Source organism: Cynocephalus volans, chromosome 4, assembly GCF_027409185.1.
Source record: "Cynocephalus volans isolate mCynVol1 chromosome 4, mCynVol1.pri, whole genome shotgun sequence".
NCBI classification, from domain to species: Eukaryota; Metazoa; Chordata; class Mammalia; order Dermoptera; family Cynocephalidae; genus Cynocephalus; species Cynocephalus volans.
The window spans coordinates 129,325,027-129,343,665 of NC_084463.1; the positions used below are offsets into that span (position 1 = coordinate 129,325,027).

The 18,639-nt window shown below is 35.3% G+C and overlaps 1 protein-coding gene across 1 annotated transcript; it reads left to right on the plus strand.

Annotated features, from left to right (window-relative positions):
* Positions 1-1,607: 1,607 nt before the first annotated feature.
* Positions 1,608-17,449, plus strand: ARL14EP (ADP ribosylation factor like GTPase 14 effector protein). The gene is made up of 4 exons (XM_063093574.1): positions 1,608-1,688; positions 11,037-11,528; positions 13,053-13,180; positions 14,366-17,449. The coding sequence occupies exons 2-4, from the start codon at positions 11,103-11,105 to the stop codon at positions 14,592-14,594; spliced, it is 783 nt and encodes a 260-aa protein (XP_062949644.1). The 5' UTR covers positions 1,608-1,688; positions 11,037-11,102; the 3' UTR covers positions 14,595-17,449.
* Positions 17,450-18,639: the final 1,190 nt, after the last annotated feature.

Consider the following 18,639-nt stretch of genomic DNA (forward strand, 5'->3'; position numbering starts at 1 on the left):
ACATATCTCCCTGCATCTATCCAATAGAGCAGGTGTGTGCCATTTCCCAAAGGACTTTCCACCTGTGTAGGTCTCCTTGTTGAAACCTCATCTTTAGTCCTCATAAGAGTACCATCAATGGAGAAAGCTGATGTGGCAGATAGGATATATGATCACTGTTTAACACATGATTCAGGTGGTGGTGTCCCTTCCACTTGCTTGCACCCTATCCTAAGAGTGTCAACTTAATACAACTCTTTCCCCTTGCTTTTCACTGGATATTTAAAGTGATTCAATAAGCCATATTATTCAAGAATCTTAATTTGACTGGTAAACCTTCTGTTTCATTATCTCTAAGATAGCTTGCCTAGTAGTTTACTTGGAGGCCACTAATACATCAAGTTAGTCTCCTATATGACAGTTCAATTCGGGCATTAATGTCCTCCCAGAACGTCCCTGCTTTAGGGCCTCTCATTTTATATTGTCATACCTCTGTGTTTCTGTTATGGCATTTATCATATTCCACTGTGATTAACTGTTTACTTCTCTGTCTCTCTCACTAGTCTGTAAGCTCTTTGGAAGCATAAATAAATGTTATTCTTTTTGTCTCATTATTGCTTAGCAAAGTGCCAACCACAAAGTAATCAGTGAGAGAACTCGAGAACGCAGCCTCCTGCAGATACAGTTGATTATCTATTGTTTTTGCCTTTCTCCTGTCCCCTAGTTCTAAGATGGGTGTTACAGGTGAGCATCAAAATCCTACCCACGTGGGGAGCAGTATGAAAGTGGTAAGGAGAACCATAGGTGCACTGCAGAAAACTACTATTTACAGTAGGTGTATAAAATTACTCGCAAGCTTGGGCCTTGGTGGACCTTACCTGATTTGCCTGTCCTACATTTTCACTTGCTGGTTAAATCGACAATAGCTTTTTGTTTCCCTCCTATCCCCACCTCAAAATGGTTTAAAGGCCGAGAACCTTCAGTCTGAGAGATTTCGAGCTCTCGATTCTGGATGAATAAAATCCACTTTAAAAATTAATGAGCGCCTACACAATGGCAGACAATAGAGATACAAGAAACACAGTTTCTCCCCTCAGAAAATTTACAAGCATCTTCCTGGAGCCTACATTTCACTCGAAGTAGTACTATTTCCACAGTTTATAATAAAAGAGATGCATTTTGGAATATATTTCGCTTGAATGAAAGAAATCAAATAAAATTTGAGGCCCTAAATAAAGGGTCTGTTCTTGAGGTCTTTTGAACTCACTGAACCTCCTTCAGGGGACAAGGGTTATTGGGGTGCAAAAGTTTGGTATCACGGAAAGGTGGAGAGATTTGCAAAAACAATCCAAATTAGCGCCACCTGTATCCCGTAAGAGATTAACACCCCCCCTCCCCCCCGGACCTTCCAATTCCCTAACCTCCGCGAAGAGATGGCAGAAATGAGTCAGCGTCTGAAGCAACTATTGCCTCGCCTTGAATCACTTGCCAATTCACGCCACTCAGCCCTTTCCGTTCCCGGAAGCTTCCGGGCTCTGTTCCGCTCTAGGCTTTTCCGGCTTCTCTTTATGGTGGCGCTCCGCCTCTCTAGCCCGCGAGCGCCGTCCTCTCAGTGGTAGCGCGGAGCAAGCTGGAAAGTCTGCGGCAGATCCTGGGTTGTGTGGACGCGGGAGCTACCTGAACCCGGACGGAGGCCAGCTCGAGCTAAGGTGGAAGGGGACCGGGGGAGGCTCTGGGAAGGCATGAGGTCTTGGAGACCGGTTTCTGGGTGTGGAGGGAGCCCAGGCGGCGTCGGGGAGGTCCCTGAGAAGAGGTGGCAGAGGAGGCCCCCCCGGACGCCCTCCCACTCCCCAGTGTAGCTACGATCCCTCGGGTCAAAGCCCATCACAGTTTCTGCCGCCTCTGTCGCCTCCGCGGGTTGTCGCCTCTCTTCCGGAGGCCCCGAGGCCCCAAAGCTATGATTTAGGCTTGTACTATTTAGTGCGGGGTTTTGTGGCCTTGAACGCTATTCATATCTTATATCGCTCTTGTTTTAAATTTTTAAAATCAGAATCCTCTCAGCCCTAGTTGTTTGGTTGAGGCCGAAAGCCGAGTAATATTTTTTTTTTTTTTCCATCCCTGGACCGTGAACATAGTGCTCATTGGATGTATCTGGTGGTTTAGTAGGGGCGTTATGCATGCGACCACTACAGGGTTGTGGGAATATTTGCAGGATTTTGGGAACCCAGTCACATTGATTTGAGGAGATTCAGCCTTCATGGTGTGAGATTCTGGCAGGTTCTGAACATGTATTCATTCAAAGAAAGCTGTTAAGTGTCTGCCAAGTGTCAATATTGTGCTAATTAGAGAAGCCACAACTGTAAACAGAACCCAGGGGATTCCTTGCCCTCGCAGAGCTTAATATATAAGGGAAAAGACTAACAGGTAACAAAAAAGCATGATATGCGTGCTCTGAAAAGGGAAATCCTTGAAGTTGTTCTTTTACATTGATTGGTGCAGAAAATAACACCATGAAGTTCTTGCCTTCCAACAGCTGAGAGGTAATAGAGAAAAAGTTAATACACTGTGGAAGTGTTGTGCAAACACGGAGGAAGGAGGACGTATAACAACAGGATTTGGGTAAGGCTTCACGAGATAGGAAGACATTGACAATGCCTTGAACAGTACGTTAGCATTGCTTGGCATAGAAAGAGCCAACGGCTTTCCAAGCAGAGAGAATGATATGGAGGCATGAAGTGTAAAAGACCTTTGTGGGTCATGTAGTTGACCTGGATGGAGTATGTGGCATTTGGAACAACTTGTACTGTGTGAGAGTCCAGACTTTACTTTGTAAGAAGAGGTAAAAGTTTTTTCAGCAGAATGATTATGGTTCAGTTGCACAGTCACTTACCCAACATCCATAGTGTTAATAAGTATTGTTTGGCAATTTTGGCCACATGGAGAATAAGGTACAATAAGGAGAGCTTCCGTCATTCCTCTTGGTCTGGAAATAACCTCTCTGTGCTGAAATCCTTCTTCTGCTCTTTTTGACCTTTAAAGACAAGTGTAATGGAACATTGTAAATGAAGTTTGGAAGCCTGAAGGATTTGCTAAATTTTTCCAGAAATGACCTGAAAGTACCCTGAGTATAGCACTAAAAAATCTGAGGGGAGTGCATTAGGTGAGCCTAGAGTAAACGACTGCATTAGGAACTGTGAGGCATCCTTCATATAAAGTAAAATTATGGTGTTTTTAAAAATATTCACTCAGCAAATACTTGAGTGTTATAGGCTTGGTAACTACAGCTATAAGCTTCAGTTTCTTCGTCTGTAAATCAGGATGATAGTACTTACCTCAAGGTTGTTGTGAAGATTTATGAGGTGATTGTGCTTGGCACTCTACTGGACCCTTAACTACAGGCACTTTGACCAAATCTTTTAAATGGTACTATGGACTATAGTTTTGTTTGTGACTATGTTCTCTTTACCTTCTTTTTTGGTCCTAGGTCTTATTGAGGATTGAGACTTTCATCTTGGCTCCTGGGCCCTTCAGTTAGTGCCCATTCACATGTAGTGTAGGTAGTTAGTATTCGAAGATAATAGGCACAGAAAGTTAGCAATTGGGAGAAGTATAACTTTGTATGTGTCTGTGTGCCCATAACTAAAGCTGCTGATTTGGGTATTAGGGGTAGGTGAAATTATTTTATTTTCACTAAATAAGAGATAACCTGGGAAAATGCTTTATAAATTGTAAGACTGTATGCCAAAAAAAAACTAATTTTTTTTTTTAATGAAACATTTTTTCATGTTTTTCATGAAAGGGAAAGACTTTTGAGTTGACCTAAAAATTAAATTTCCTGTTTGGTTAAGTTTCCTCTTAATGCTATTTTCCTACTGATTAAGAGACTGGTAAAGTAAACAGCTATATTAAGGGAAATCAACATATTGGAATACATGAGTACTTCAAAAAGTTCGTGGAAAAATACAATTAAAAGTAAATATGAATCATCTTTCCATGAACTTTTTGAAGTGCCTGTATATACCACCACATCACCCATACAAATTTGGGGGGGGGGGAAATGAGTTCCTTAATTAATCCTCACCTCCCTCTGCTATTGTTAGTGGATATTTTTTTGTTATTGACTGTTTTGCTATTGCTTTATTAGTGATGATGGTCAGCTTTGATACCTATAGGAACCAACCCTGTGATAATGTCCTAGACCTCACATTACTAGAAAGACTTGCAAGCATCACAGCCTTGTATGAGTTTGCTCAGCTTCCTCAATTCATGTAACCTACCTACCTTATAGTTTGGTAATGGCTAGCAAGAGATAATGCTTAAGAGCTTATTTAAAACTAAAGATGTAAAGTAAAGCTGAATAATTCCCTGAGCTGACAGTGTTCAAATTATATGAGGAGCAAATACTTTTGTTTACTACCTAAGGAAGTAGAAGGGATCTAATAAACCTATTCTACATTTATTTCATTTTCTTTTGACTCTTCTGATAGTGCTATAAAAATGTTAAATGTTAATCTTAGAATCACAAAATGTACTATATTTAGGCACTGAAGTAAAGTATTGGTGATCCTAGGACAGAAGAAAGTTCAAAATGGAGAATTTTTTAAAGAAAGTGTAAATAAAAAATAAATCTGGACCTAGTAAGGGGAGACTTTATTTGAAAAGGTTATTATAAGAGGAGAAAAAGGAATATTGCAATGGGGAAAACTGACCAAAAGATCTGCAGGCATCTCTAAGGAGGAGTGAACTACGCTGGAAAGAAGTGGTGTGAGGAAGTGGGGTATAAGGGTGGCTTGATCTGATAGTAGCTGAGAGAATGTGTTACCTTGAGGCCAGCCTGTTCTAGGGAGGGGATGTTTTCCGTTTGCCCGCTTTAGCTGAAAGTTGGCCAAAGTTCAGGGACCTGGGAGAAGAAGAGAAACTTAAAGTTGGGTTATCCCTAATATCTACCACTGTAGTCTTAATCAGTGGTGGAAGAACAATCTCAACTGTTTATTTCAATTGGCTGTTTAAGTTTAATAGTAAAAGCCTGGTGAATGATAACAATGCATCGTGAAACCTTCAGAAGGAAAGGAGAATGTCTTGTGGACCGTTTTGTTTTTTTATATGGCAGTTCTAAGTTATTAGTTTTTAAGATCAGACTTTTCAACGGAAATAACTTGACCAAAACTCTGTCACAGAATTTTGAGACTCATTAAAACGAAGTTTAATGAGAAAAATAAGAAAAGAAGTTGGGTTAACAAGCATTTTGTTCCAGTTAATCAGTGGGGACAAGCAGTTCAAATCATTCATAAATTCATAAATGAAGCAGTATTAGTCTGTTTTCTGTCGCTTACTGTGGAATACCTGAAACTGGGTAATTTATAAAGAAGATGAAATTTATTTCTTATAGTTTTAGAGGTTGGGAAGCCCAAGGTCTAGAGAATACATCTGGTGAGGGCCTTCTTGGTGGTGACTCTGTATGGAGTCTCTGTGGAGTCCTGTGGCAACACAGGTTAGTATCACATGGCAAGGATGGCAAGAGAGCTTTTATGTGCTCTTCTTACAAAGCCACCACTCTACATCCATGATAAACCACTAAACCATTAACCCATTAATTAATCAACAGATTCATCTGTTCATGAGGAGAAAATCCTTAGGTTCCAATCATCTCTCAAAGGTCCCACCTTTCAAATACCGTGATTGAGATTTCCCACCTTTTTAACACTGTAACAATGGGAATCAAGTTTCCAACACATGAATTTTTGGGGGACACATTCTACTCATACAAGAAGCAAAAATGGGAATTTGGCCTGGTTATAAGAGTCTTATTCAAGTCATTTGGGGAATGAAGGATTTCTTTAATTATGGCTGTTAAACAACTGGGAGCACAAGGCTAAAGTAAAATTCAGCTTGTCAAAAGGCATTTTTGCTATTTGAAGTTGAAAGTAAATAAGTATTCAAACATCTATACAGGAAGGCCTTAGGAGACCCATTAACCTATTCAGGAATTCAGTAAGTGTTAGTATTTGTAAATCTATATCACTAGGTATAGTTTTGAAAGTACTTGAGGATGTAGATTTCATTCATACCATGGTGAAATCTTCCTAGGGTGGGGGTGGGGACAGAATCCAAGTTAATGAGGTCTAAATGGACAAATTTAGGGGGTTTTTTGTTTTTGTTTTTATTTGTTTGCTTGTTATCCCATAACAGATAGGATTTTTTTTTTCTTCTGTGAGAAATCCTAGGTTTTATACTGACCAAAATGATTGGCTGGAGCAAATTAATCTTATCTTATATTACAAGATAATTTTCCACAAAAAGGGGAGGGTGTAAAATCTTGACTATCTCACAGATGTAAAATGAACAGATGTTGAAGATTTTTATTCAACTTATTAATGAGGAAACTGGCAAGATGTTACAACTAGTTTAAATGACAATGAAAAGAACAGACACATTTATAGATCAGGGATATCAAAATAAATGTAAAAATGAAGGCAAAACTGTCTTCTTCAAGAGTTGGGCAGGGAAGTCTATTGAACCTCCACCAGACAGAATTTACAATATAGAGAAGAATTATTTTGTATTGCTGTTGGTTATCTACAGTTGTCAGTGTAAAATAGCTCAAAGGTGGTAATAGACTCAGAGCCCAAATATAATCAAAATGTGAAAACCTGGAAAGCTGTGCTCTCAGTGTAGTTTTCTATTGAAACAGATATTTTTCTCTGTACTTGTTTTATCAAATTTAGAATGCCTCTCCTCCCATCATCTTCTCTAGTGTCAGACTTCCTGCAAGACAAGTACATTTCTGTGTGTTTTTCTTATTCGTTGTTGATATGTTGTATAAAATACAGAAGGTGCTTAGTAAATGTTTTTGATTGAATTATCTGAATCAATACATCTCAAACTATAATGTTCTGAAGCACCTGGGCATATTTTTTTTTTTAAATGTATTCAGTTGGTATGGGGCCGGTAGTGAGGACATTTCTACTAACATCCCAGCTGATACATTTCTGACTGTATTAATTAATGAAACATTTCTGACTATATTAATTCAGGAAAGGGTTAGATAGACAATCATTATGGAAGAACATAGCACTGTACTGCAGGTGAAAGGAACAACATGAAGCTGCTAGACTAGCAATAGAAGAAGGTAAAATAAGTATTAATTGTAGGCCACATTGCCAGAGCACAGACCAAAATGAGCAAAAGAAATACTTGCTAGGAAACAGATCCAAAGAGCTCTATAGCAATAAGTGAGCTTGAAGTAGGAGAACAGAAAAGAGCTGGAAATGAAGAGACTGAGCAATATAACAGAGGAAGAACAACCAGAGGGTGTGATTTTTAAAGCGTACGTTACCACCTAAGATCAGTGCCTGAAATGTTGTGCTCCTTGAGCTCCCCCGACTTCTTTGGCAGTACATGAGCAAACTATCAAACCATAGATCAGGAAGCTAACCCCTGGAAGACTATGAGCATAAAACTGTCCTAACTCAGTTGTATGCACTTTACCCTGATTGTTTACTCAAGTGAGTGGTATTGGTGTGCCACTGAGTTTTAATCAGTGTGTAAAATTTATTGTTTTATTGCATCTGACAGTTTGTATTCTGTCAGATAGGACGTTTTAATTTTAAACTGAGTAGGTCCTGTAATGTGTTCATAGGGAGTTTAGTTTTCTTTTAGCATCAAGTAAGAGATGGAGCTGGCACCAAAGAAAAATTTGTACTTACTGGATAATGCCGAAAATAGGGTTGCCAGATTTAGCAAATAAAAATATATGATGCTCAGTTAAACTTAAATTTGAGGCAAATAATGAATTACTTTTTAGCAAAATTTGGTACATAATTAAAATAAAAATTATTTGTGCACTATCTGAAATTCAGATTTAGCTGAATATCTGTATTTTATCTGGCAAGAACAATAGTAAATAATTCTGTTCCGACAGTGACACCTGAGGGATGGCTACCTAGAAAATAGTACAACAATTGTGAAAGCAGTTTAATTCCTTCAAGTGCTTCTCCAAAAATTATAGTGTACCCTAAAGTGTGCCAAGGACTTAAAATTGTTGGATGTTTTCAGAGACAGATAGGGTCATGGATAACTTGAAGAAAAAGCAAATTTAACTCTGACTCTCCAACTAAAAGTCCAGGTTCATAAGTGGGTTGAAGTTAATAAAAGAATTTATGGGGGGAAAAAGAATTTATGCTGTTGTAGAAGATGTCCAAGCAAAAAAAGCTCACCAGAAAAATTGATTTAACAGGAATTAATCAAAGTTTCCAAGACAGTCCAAGATTGCTTAGAAATAGGTATTCACCTTCACACGGAGTCTGCGATAAACTCTATGAATTATGTTGGAAGTTAGCCAAGATTAAAGGAAAGTAAAGGAACAGAGGATCCCAAAGAAAATATTTTTTTAACCTAACATTAATTAATAAATAGGGTAAATTATATTACTCTAAAGGGTAAAAATCTTTATTACTAAAAACAGATAAGGTTTCTAAAATAAATTTCTTAAGTCACAAGATGCTTTTCCTATCATGTATTGTCAAGGCAGCTGAAGTTTTGAACACTGAGAAATAGTTTTATGATCAAAAAATTGTAGATTAGTGGCTGCAAATTGGTATAGTTACCTACAAATATAAAGAATCTGTGGCATTAACAAGACATTAAGCATTAGCAGTTTCCATAATGTATTGAGGGATAGTTAGTTGATCTAGTTTCCTTCTTTGTATTAACTGTTAAGAAAGGTCATAGCCGGATTTGTGTCCCATATTTGCTAAGATACATTGCCACATAGTTTCTTGTTTTGTAACCTTATTTCTAGCTTCCTCTTTTTCCACTTCTTAATTTATCTTAACCCAATTTTCTGTTTGGAGAAAAGCCATCTAATTATTAGTATGATACAAGGCATTTTATCTGATATGATTCAAGCCAGTATTAGTTAAATTTTAGAAGTTGGCTAAAACAATATAAAAAAAAGATAAATATGCTCTTTTAACCAGCTTTAAAATTTTTTTCAGTTAAAATGTTTCAATAATATTTTAACACTTTAAAATAAATTTTATTTTTTAACTTTCTAAATTTAATATTTTGACTGAAAACACAGATGTACACTTAGTTACCATTTTTTTGTTATATGAAGTCAGGGTCTTTTCTTTGTATATGGCCTTACTGATTACAGTTTCTTTGCTAACAGAACACATCAAAAAGTGTCTAAAATTTCTAACCAGTTTTTTTTTTTTTTTTTAAATTTGGACCAAGATTTACAAACACTTGTAAAATTGCAGTCTTAGATTTCGCAAGATCTCACTACCACCCAGATTTCAGTGGTTCACATCTTTTTTCAACAGCAATTTTTTTCATAGTTACTTGTATTTGTATCTTTTCTTAAGAATTCAACTTAGTTTTTAAATTTGCTTGGAAAAATATTTAATTATGAAAAATTTGTATTAGGAAGTATGGAAAATAGTGAGTCACATACATGCCACCAAGCCTTATTTTCTGTAAATCTCTTTGGGGGGAAAAAGCTTCTTCCTCCTTAGAAGTATCCATGAATTTGGTGTCTGTTACTCTCATGTGTATTTTAGTATATATTCATGTTCTCATCCATAAATCTTAATACTATTTTTTGTGTTTAAAATTTTACGTTAATGATAAATTATATATCATTTGGCAGCTTTTTTCATTTAAGATTGTCTTTGAGATTTATCCATGTTGATTCATGTAATTCACATAGTTCATTTATTTTAACTGTTATGTAGGAGTTCCCTGTAGGAGTAATCTACAATTTCTCATCTTTTAAAATAAGACTGTTTCTCATTTTTCACTACCAAAAACAATGGATGCAGAAAGTCCTTGTATATAACTATGCTCATATTGGAGATACTTTTCTCTAGCACAGTGTTTGTGCTTCTTCAATTTTGCAAGAAATTGCCAAAAACAGTTGTAGCAATTTACATTCCTATCAATGTATAAGGAGCATGTTAAGAGGTAGCCACATCTTAGCCAGCACTAGGATATCAGATTTTTTAAAATATATAATCAAATGTATCAGTCTTTTCCTTTGATATGTCCTTGTTAAAAACATTTTTTTCTGCTCCTTGTCATGAAACCTTCTACATTTTCGCATAAACATTTTTGCAGTTTTTCTTTTCATATTTAATTCTTAAATTCTTCTGTAATTGATTTTGTTTGTGCGGAAGAGATCTGATTCTGTTTTTACATATGGTTAGCCAGCTAAAATCCTTTCCACATTAATATGTAATACCCACTGATTTATAGTAGGACATGTCATACACCAAGCCCTCATGGATCTATTTGTCTATATTATACCAATACTGTTTTAATTACAATAGCTTTATAGTAAATCAATATCTTACTTTATTTTCCTTCAAAATATCTTGGCTTTCTTGGATGTTTAGTTTTTCAAATAGACCAGCTTGCTAAATTCCAAAGGGTTGGGGGTGGAATATCTGATGGAATTTTGATTGGAATAGCGTGGAATTTATAGATAAATTCCTGGAGAATTGACATATTTACTGTAGTCAAGCTTCCCATGATATATGGCTACATTTATTTAGTGTGTCTTTTTGTTCTTTCAGTTTGATAATTTTCTCCATAAAGATCTTGCATATCTTTTGTAAGATTTGTATGTTTCATAAGGCATCTCATAGTGTTTTGGATTTCTAGCATCCCTGTTGAATTCTTTCACTAGTTCTAATAGTTTGTCTGTTGAACCTCTTGTATTTCTCATGTAGATATTTATGTCATCTTTGAGTAATATTTCTTTTTTCTTCCTATTCAATCCTTGTACTTTTTAATATGGTCTTAAATAAAAGCTGTGATAGCAGGTATTGTTGTGTAGTTCTGACTTTACTTTTTAAGAGCAGGGAATGCTCTTAATGTTTGATAATTAAATATCATAATGTTTATTGTAGGCTTTTGGTAAATACCTTTCTACTCCTCGATTACTGAGAGTTTTCTTCCTTTTAAATGGGTGTTGAATTTTATCAAATGCTTTTTCAGTTTCTCAAATAAAAAGTTTGCAGCACAAATCTGACTCTCTTTAATGTTTTCTCTAGGGTAATCACACACATCGTACTAAACAGAAATCTCCAGACAAAACGGAAAATTTTCAAGAATCAAGAATGATGGATCCATGTTCAGTTGGAGTCCAACTTCGCACCACAAATGAGTGCCATAAAACCTACTATACTCGTCACACAGGTTTCAAGACTTTGCAAGAGTTGTCATCAAATGATATGCTTTTACTTCAACTTAGAACTGGAATGACACTCTCTGGCAACAATACAATTTGCTTTCATCATGTAAAAATTTACATTGACAGATTTGAGGATTTGCAGAAGTCATGTTGTGACCCATTTAACATACACAAAAAACTAGCCAAAAAAAATTTGCATGTAATTGACTTAGATGATGCCACTTTTCTGAGTGCAAAATTTGGAAGACAGCTTGTACCTGGTTGGAAGCTTTGTCCGAAATGTACACAGATAATCAATGGAAGTGTGGAGGTTGATTCTGAAGACCGCCAAAAGAGAAAACCTGAATCAGATGTATGTATAGTAGTCATTTTTTCTGCTGTGTGACATCTACAGTGTGGGATTTTGTTTATAAGGAAATCATATTTACATCATTATTATATTCATTAGCACACAGTGAATTTAAAGTTGGGAAGGTGAAAGTAAATGGTGTTTCTAAATATTCCCATATACCCAGGGTCAATATTGGGTGATAAAAGTAGGCTTGGGAAAGGAATAACGCAACATGCCCAAGACTTCAAACTACAACTCCTAATGTTAAGACATTAGAAGTGACTTTTAGAACATTCTGGCAAAGCCAGGACTTGACTCACTTAGTTTCTTTTGTGATACCAAAGTAACTTATTGGGACATGCTAGCCAGCATGGGTCTGTATAGCAGGATGAATTCCCCCTTTTTATGAAGGACTTGGAAATCACTGCTTTAAAAGGAGCATTAGAGAAGCGACTTGAAATAATTGTTTTTTATTTCAGTCTTTCTCCTTTGGCACTATCCCATTCATATTTGAGTTTTAAAATGCTTGTGAGTTTCCTTTGCTTCTAACTCTGAATTCTTACTTGGTATGGTCAAGTCTAATTTTAGGACTTCCTGTGGTCAAAGAGCATACATTTTTACACAAAATGTTAAATATTTTATACCTCTCTTCCTTATTCACATACCTACATGTGGACTATTTAACCCTATCAGAACAACTTAAGATTTCATAAAGCTATCTTTGGTATAGAACAAGGACAAGTATGTCAAAGGAGCACTTCTCAATATTTTTACTTATTATCATTTATAATCCTTGCTGCTGGAATGTTTTTCTCAATTTTCTCCTTTTGATTATACTGATAATCCAACTTAAAAGATAAAGTTTTAAATTGTATGTAGTGTTTTCCTTTTGTTCTTCCCTCGGAGGCACATCTTCAGAACCCAGTGTTATCTGCAGTTCATACTAGATACTTGCTGGTGCCGTCATTTGGGATGTCCTCACCTTATCTATCCATTGCTCTTGTGGAGTGTATCACATGAACCTTTTTTCCCCCAAATAACAAACTTAAACTCTTAAGCACCAAAATTTTGTTTTACCAAAGCTTTTTTAAAAGATTATAATACTATGTCAGAACTTGAAGCCATATTACTTCTCTGCTCTTAGATATACAAAATATAATAATATTATTTTCTTTCCTAAGGACCCAGGATTGTTACTAGGAACCTCAGTTATGTGCTATTGGGTTATACAGCCTTTTTTTTTTCCTTCTCCCCCATGTTGGCAGCAGCCATTGCAGTTTTCACCATTCCTGTCCTCCTCTGCTCCTAATATGCCAGAGACTAAAATCAATGAAAATGTTACTAATAAATTAACCAGCAAACTTTTTATATGGCCCAGGGCTGTGTAAATTTTCTTGAAGTTGGGTTCTAAACCCTTTTTCGTGTGTGTGTGTGTTCTAGACTATCTTCCAGGTTAAGGAATAATCTGGATTACATTAAGTCAAATATTATTGTCTATTGTCTGATGTCAAGATTTGAGTTGATAATTTGTTTACCTTTATTTAGGGAAGAACTGCTAAAGCTTTGAGGTCATTACAATTTACAAATCCAGGAAAGCAAACTGAATTTGCTCCAGAACCTGGTAAAAGAGAAAAAAGAAGGCTTACGAAAAATGGAACTGCTGGTTCAGACAGGTAAACTATGTTTTACTTAAAACATATGTCAGCTTACTGCTTCACATCTGTATTGTTTGCTTGTTTTTCTCTTAAGTTTTGAATTTTCTGGGTAGATATTTTAAATTGGACAATGTGGAATTAGTAAAAACCTCCAAGGGCCTAGGTTTTTATTCATATAAAATTAAGGCACCCTTTGAACAGTAAAAATCTATTTCTAAGAAGGTAGCAATGAAGTGAACAAGGTATTTTTGGTATGAGAGTTAAAAATAATTGAAGTATACATATTAGGATTAAGATAATTCACTTTTTTGAAAAACCTTGATGGTGTTGTATAACTGGCATATCTCTGTGAGAGGCAGAAGGTAATTAAATTTTATGAGAATACAAGGTTGCTTTTTATTTTTTATATGTCTGAAATAGCATTACAGTTCTGGTACAGTCAACAGAATGAATGGGAGAACTAAATTGTTTAGAATATGACTTTATTTATTTATTTATTTGACCCGTAAGGGGATCGCAACCCTTGGCTTGGTGCTGTCTGCACCACGCTCAGCCAGTGAGTGCACTGGCCATCCCCATACAGGCTCCAAACCCGCAGCCTCGGCACTACTAGCGCCGTACTCTCCCGAGTGAGCCACGGGGCCAGCCATAGAATATGACTTTAAATTGAGCATTTCTAAAATCTAAATTGACAAACAAATGTTAGTATAATCAGAATTATTTTTAAGTGCAGTCAATATTACTACATCTTCATTTATTCCATCTGTTAAGGTTTTCCTTTGAGTCATTTAAATATTTTTAGGACAGATTTACTAGGGTCTATTAAAGAACAAGAAACAGATCAATTGCCATTATAAAAATCTGTAGGGTAGTATATGGTAATAAAAAAAAAAAACTATGTTCGCAAGGCAGTGATGAGATTGGTAGCCAATAAAATGAACCACTAATACTTATTTTTTACTTTTAAATGGACTTTAAGAGGTGCATTCAGGCCTTTTGTATTTGTTTCAACACTCTGGAGTAGCTCTCCTCTTTTCATATGGAGTTCATTTACTATTGGTTGCAGAGTAAGCCTTGAGCCTGGTAAATTATGCACCACTTAAGCAGTACCTTGCCTTAATTCTTTTTCATTACCTTATTATCAATTAAATGTTCAAAAATAATATATTTGTGAGGTGTAATTCATTGTGTTTTATTTTACAGACAAGTGATACCAGCGAAGAGTAAAGTCTATGATAGCCAGGGTCTCCTGATTTTCAGTGGGATGGACCTTTGTGACTGCCTTGATGAAGATTGCTTAGGATGTTTCTATGCTTGTCCTGCCTGTGGTTCTACCAAATGTGGAGCCGAATGTCGCTGTGACCGCAAGTGGCTTTATGAGCAAATTGAAATTGAGGGAGGAGAAATAATTCATAATAAACATGCTGGATAATTTGTGGTATCAAACTATGGGGTCTTTAAAGGTCCTTTTTCAATTTCTAAAAATCTGTCTTTCTAAGATGATCACATTTTAAGCTTGATTGTCAAATGACAAAGATTTGAAAACCACCTCAATATGCACTCAATATGCAGTAATGTTGCATTTTGGTTGCTTTCATAATCATTATTTGATGTGAATTTATATGGGCTGTTTCTCAGCAATCAGCTTAAGCCTGTCTAGGTCAATGTAAATAAGTAGGGTATAAGTAGTCCTCAATTTGCATGTTTTCCATAGGCAAAAATTTTAGTTACCATGATTTAGTTAAATAACATCAGTCTCCTAATAGCATGGTTCAAATTTCACTTATATTTAACTGAAAATTTATTGTATGAAGTACAAACTTCCCTGCTAGCTCTTCAGTCCACAAATCACTATGTAAATAACAGATGTGCTTCATGATCAATGACCAGTCAAGTCACTTATTTCAAATTCTGCTAGTGATTAGTCACTGCACATCTGTTACTCATTTCACTCACAGCAAAGCGTGTAGTTGAGCTGTCTCCTTGTCAGCAATGTGACATTTTATAAAAGTGGACAACTGAAAGAATTGGCCAACAAAGATGATAGTGCAGCAAATAAATGAAAAATGATTAACACCAGAAGTGATACTTGAATTGAATGTGAATAGAGTTGTAGAAGAAATCACTGATCATGGGATGTTGATATTATTGCTGTTCTAGAGACTCTAAATATGCATCCTGAGGAACTTAGTGAAGGCAAACTTCTTGACATAAATGAGGAAAGTGGTGAGATGAGAAAGATGACTATGTCCCAGAGGAAGTGCTCCTAAAAAGCTTCACATTAAAGGGCATTTAATGTGAATACAGAAGTATTTCATCACATTGAGGACACAAACAATAAAGTGGTGGAAGGTGATTCAGACTTAAAAGGAGAATGAAAATTTGCAATCTTATAGCAAAGGTGCTTACTCGTATCACAAGTTATTTGGCCAAAAAAGCAGGCACTCTTCTAACTACTATTAATTAGATCTTTTACAATGAAACAAAACACTCTAATTCTCAGTGTTTCTAACATTTTAAATTACAGTCCACTAAATACATATTTTTATACTTTTTTTCATTTTCTTCTACATTTATAACGGACGTACTGAGAGTTTTTAATATTTTGACGGATCTCTAAAGGTCATGGAACAATCATAATTTGGCCACATTGATTGCTCTGCATGGCCCTTTTTATGATCCCATGCTACCATGCAAAATGAGGACTGCCTGTAGCTGGGAACAATGACTATTTCAGGGAAACCTGATTTTGATAAAATGACTAAGTGTTAAACTGTTTCAGAAATAATCCACACATCTAAGTGCTAAAATGTTTTTCTTCTTGCTTATTTAAAAAAAAAAGTTTTACTACTGTAATCCTTTTATTGTTTAGGCCATTCATTCTTTGTGGAAATTTTTTCTTGGTGACAAAAAATCTTTTTTATGTATAAAGTACAAATATACATACAATACATAGACAAATATACATTATATCTGTGGTATTAAAGTTTTGGGGGGTGGTTAATTAATAGTTCTAAAAAGGCTGCTTAAGGGAGTGATAATGAAAAAAGGTGGAGAAACACTTAGGTTAAGACATGGAGTATAAAATTTTTTAGAAATTGAATCAATGTTGGGATTTGTATTATTGCTTTTGGAGGACAGAGGAATGGTGTCTTCTCTCTGCACTTTCTTTTCTTCATGACAGCTACCTGTCATTCTGTCTAAAAGCTTTTATCACGTAAGACATTGCCACTAAACTAGGTTTTTTGTTTTTGTTTCTTTTCCCTAAACACAGTACTTCAGTTTAATCAAATGAGTTTTTAGCAATTTGAAATATTTTGTATATGTTAAAACTAAGTTTATACAGGCGGTTTGAATTGACCATTAGAGGTGGGGGTTTTTTATTTTTATTTTGCTATCTTTTTAAAAAGACTGGTTTTACTTTGATGGAATGCCATTTTCCACCTTGGAATTAAATGTCATTTTAAAATTATAATTGTTCACTAACCTGGTTATCAGAACTACAGATTCAACTGAGCACTGGCAAAAGAATATTTTAGCTTTATGTACTTAAGCCAGATGCTAGATTATTTATTGTTTTCTGAATTAAGGAAATATTTTGTTATAGAGGATACAAACAGACTGCTTTTATCTAAATTTCCAGGATCATTAGGTCTTAGTTACATTACTGTGGTCTCTTTTTTTTTTGCTTTAAGTATGAGTTAGTACATTGATCAGGCTGTGCATATAGGGACAAATTAAAATCTTAGATTTTTTTGTTTAAAAAAGGGATTCCTTTTTGATGAAATAAATGACTTTAAGATTCAAGTTGCTATATTTCAGCATTTCTTGAACAGATTTGTTTTTTTCAAGGGAAAATTTCTTGAATAACAATTTTGCTAGTATTTGTTAATCATGCCCATTTAGGGGATCAAACTTTTAATGAACATAGAAGTTATTTACAGAGAAAGTTATATCTGATTTACAGTAGGCTATAATAAAAGCTCTATTTTGGAAAAATTAGATCATATGTCCACTTAATGTTTTTTAACTTAAAATTACAGAAATATGAAATACAGTGAAATCATCTAGGTCCTTTTTATATTTTGCATAAATATTCAAGGTGGCTAAATTATTTTAGAATTCTATTAATCTAAAAAGCAAAAATAAAAGTTATATAAATACTACTGTGTGCAGGTCCTAGTGTAAAAGTTAATGTTAAATTCTACAAACATTGGTCTTACACAATGTTAGTCACAAACTTAAAAAAGCATGTATATATTTGAATAAAGTAAATGGCATCCTGTGTGATCTTTTTCCTATTTGCTTTTTGCAAGTGCGAAAAAACAGCTGTTTTTACCTTTGGAATATCATACATAGGATTATTCTTCTTTAAAATATTGTGTCTAGTTCTGTATAACAAGCTGTTGTACAACTTGACAGTCTATTCTAAAACTGCTTTCCTGGCATGAATTCAAGCAAGTAATTTTTAGCAAATGAATTTTCAAATATACACACATATATACATATGTAGTGATTTATTAATAGAATGTATATGTAAATATAAACTTTTTAGAAATCAAAGACCCCTGTGAGAAACAGATGAAATCTATGAACTCTCTCCCCAGAAAAATACCTGCATTTCTGTACTCAAATACTCCACATTCAGAACCCCTGAACATGTATTGGGGTGCCTGGGTAATATGAAATATTCTGTAAGCCATTTTTTTAAATGAGGTTGACTGTCTAAAGTATAGTTTGGTTTGTTTTGTATTGTTGTGGATGGGTGTTTTGTTTTTTAACAAAACCAAAGCAGTTCAGTCCTTGAAAGCACTGTTGCTGCCCTGAAAAATCAGATCCCACTCTGGCCTCTCACAATCTTCGTGCCTCCAAAAAAGTAATTAATTACAAGTTAAATCACAGTATACAAAACTGAAATGTCTTATCTGGACTGAACTTTGGTAATTAGAGATTTTCTGCTTTCATTATGGCTACTTGCTAGAAATAGCTTAATGTCCTTGTGCAAAATTCATGTGGCAGTGTCTTAGTTTTTGCTGACATCTGCTGGTATCGTCATGAAAATAAACTGCTCTCTGCTGCTACTACTTCCACTTAATCTCTTCACTTCCAAATTAAACTATGAGCACATAATTACATAATAACCTGCAAAAGTTCTCAAAGTAAAATGCTTTCTCTGTAGCATTCTTAGGTCTTGCCCAGCAGCAGTCAACCATATTGGGTTTTATTCTTTAAAAATACAAATGATCAGATCCCCTTACTGGCCAGCCTCCCAAAAATGAGTACAGGTGAGAATACAGAAATACACATGGGTGATTCTGGGTTTCTTTTCATTTATTTTAATAAAGCAGAGGTACTTAGAGAATGCTTTTTTAAAAAATCATTAAAACCATTGAACAATTAGTTTGAAAGTTGTAAGAAATTTCTGTGACCCAACTTGTAGAATGTATGTCCCAAATTGTAGATTATTTGTAATGGTA

Bases quoted from the DNA above. Each gene is read 5' to 3' on its own strand.
- ARL14EP (XM_063093574.1), top strand. From the start codon at position 11,103: ATGATGGATCCATGTTCAGTTGGAGTCCAACTTCGCACCACAAATGAG. The intron at 11,529-13,052 runs GTATGTATAGTA...ACCTTTATTTAG, and splicing joins AGAGAAAACCTGAATCAGAT to GGAAGAACTGCTAAAGCTTT. The intron at 13,181-14,365 runs GTAAACTATGTT...TTTATTTTACAG, and splicing joins GGAACTGCTGGTTCAGACAG to ACAAGTGATACCAGCGAAGA.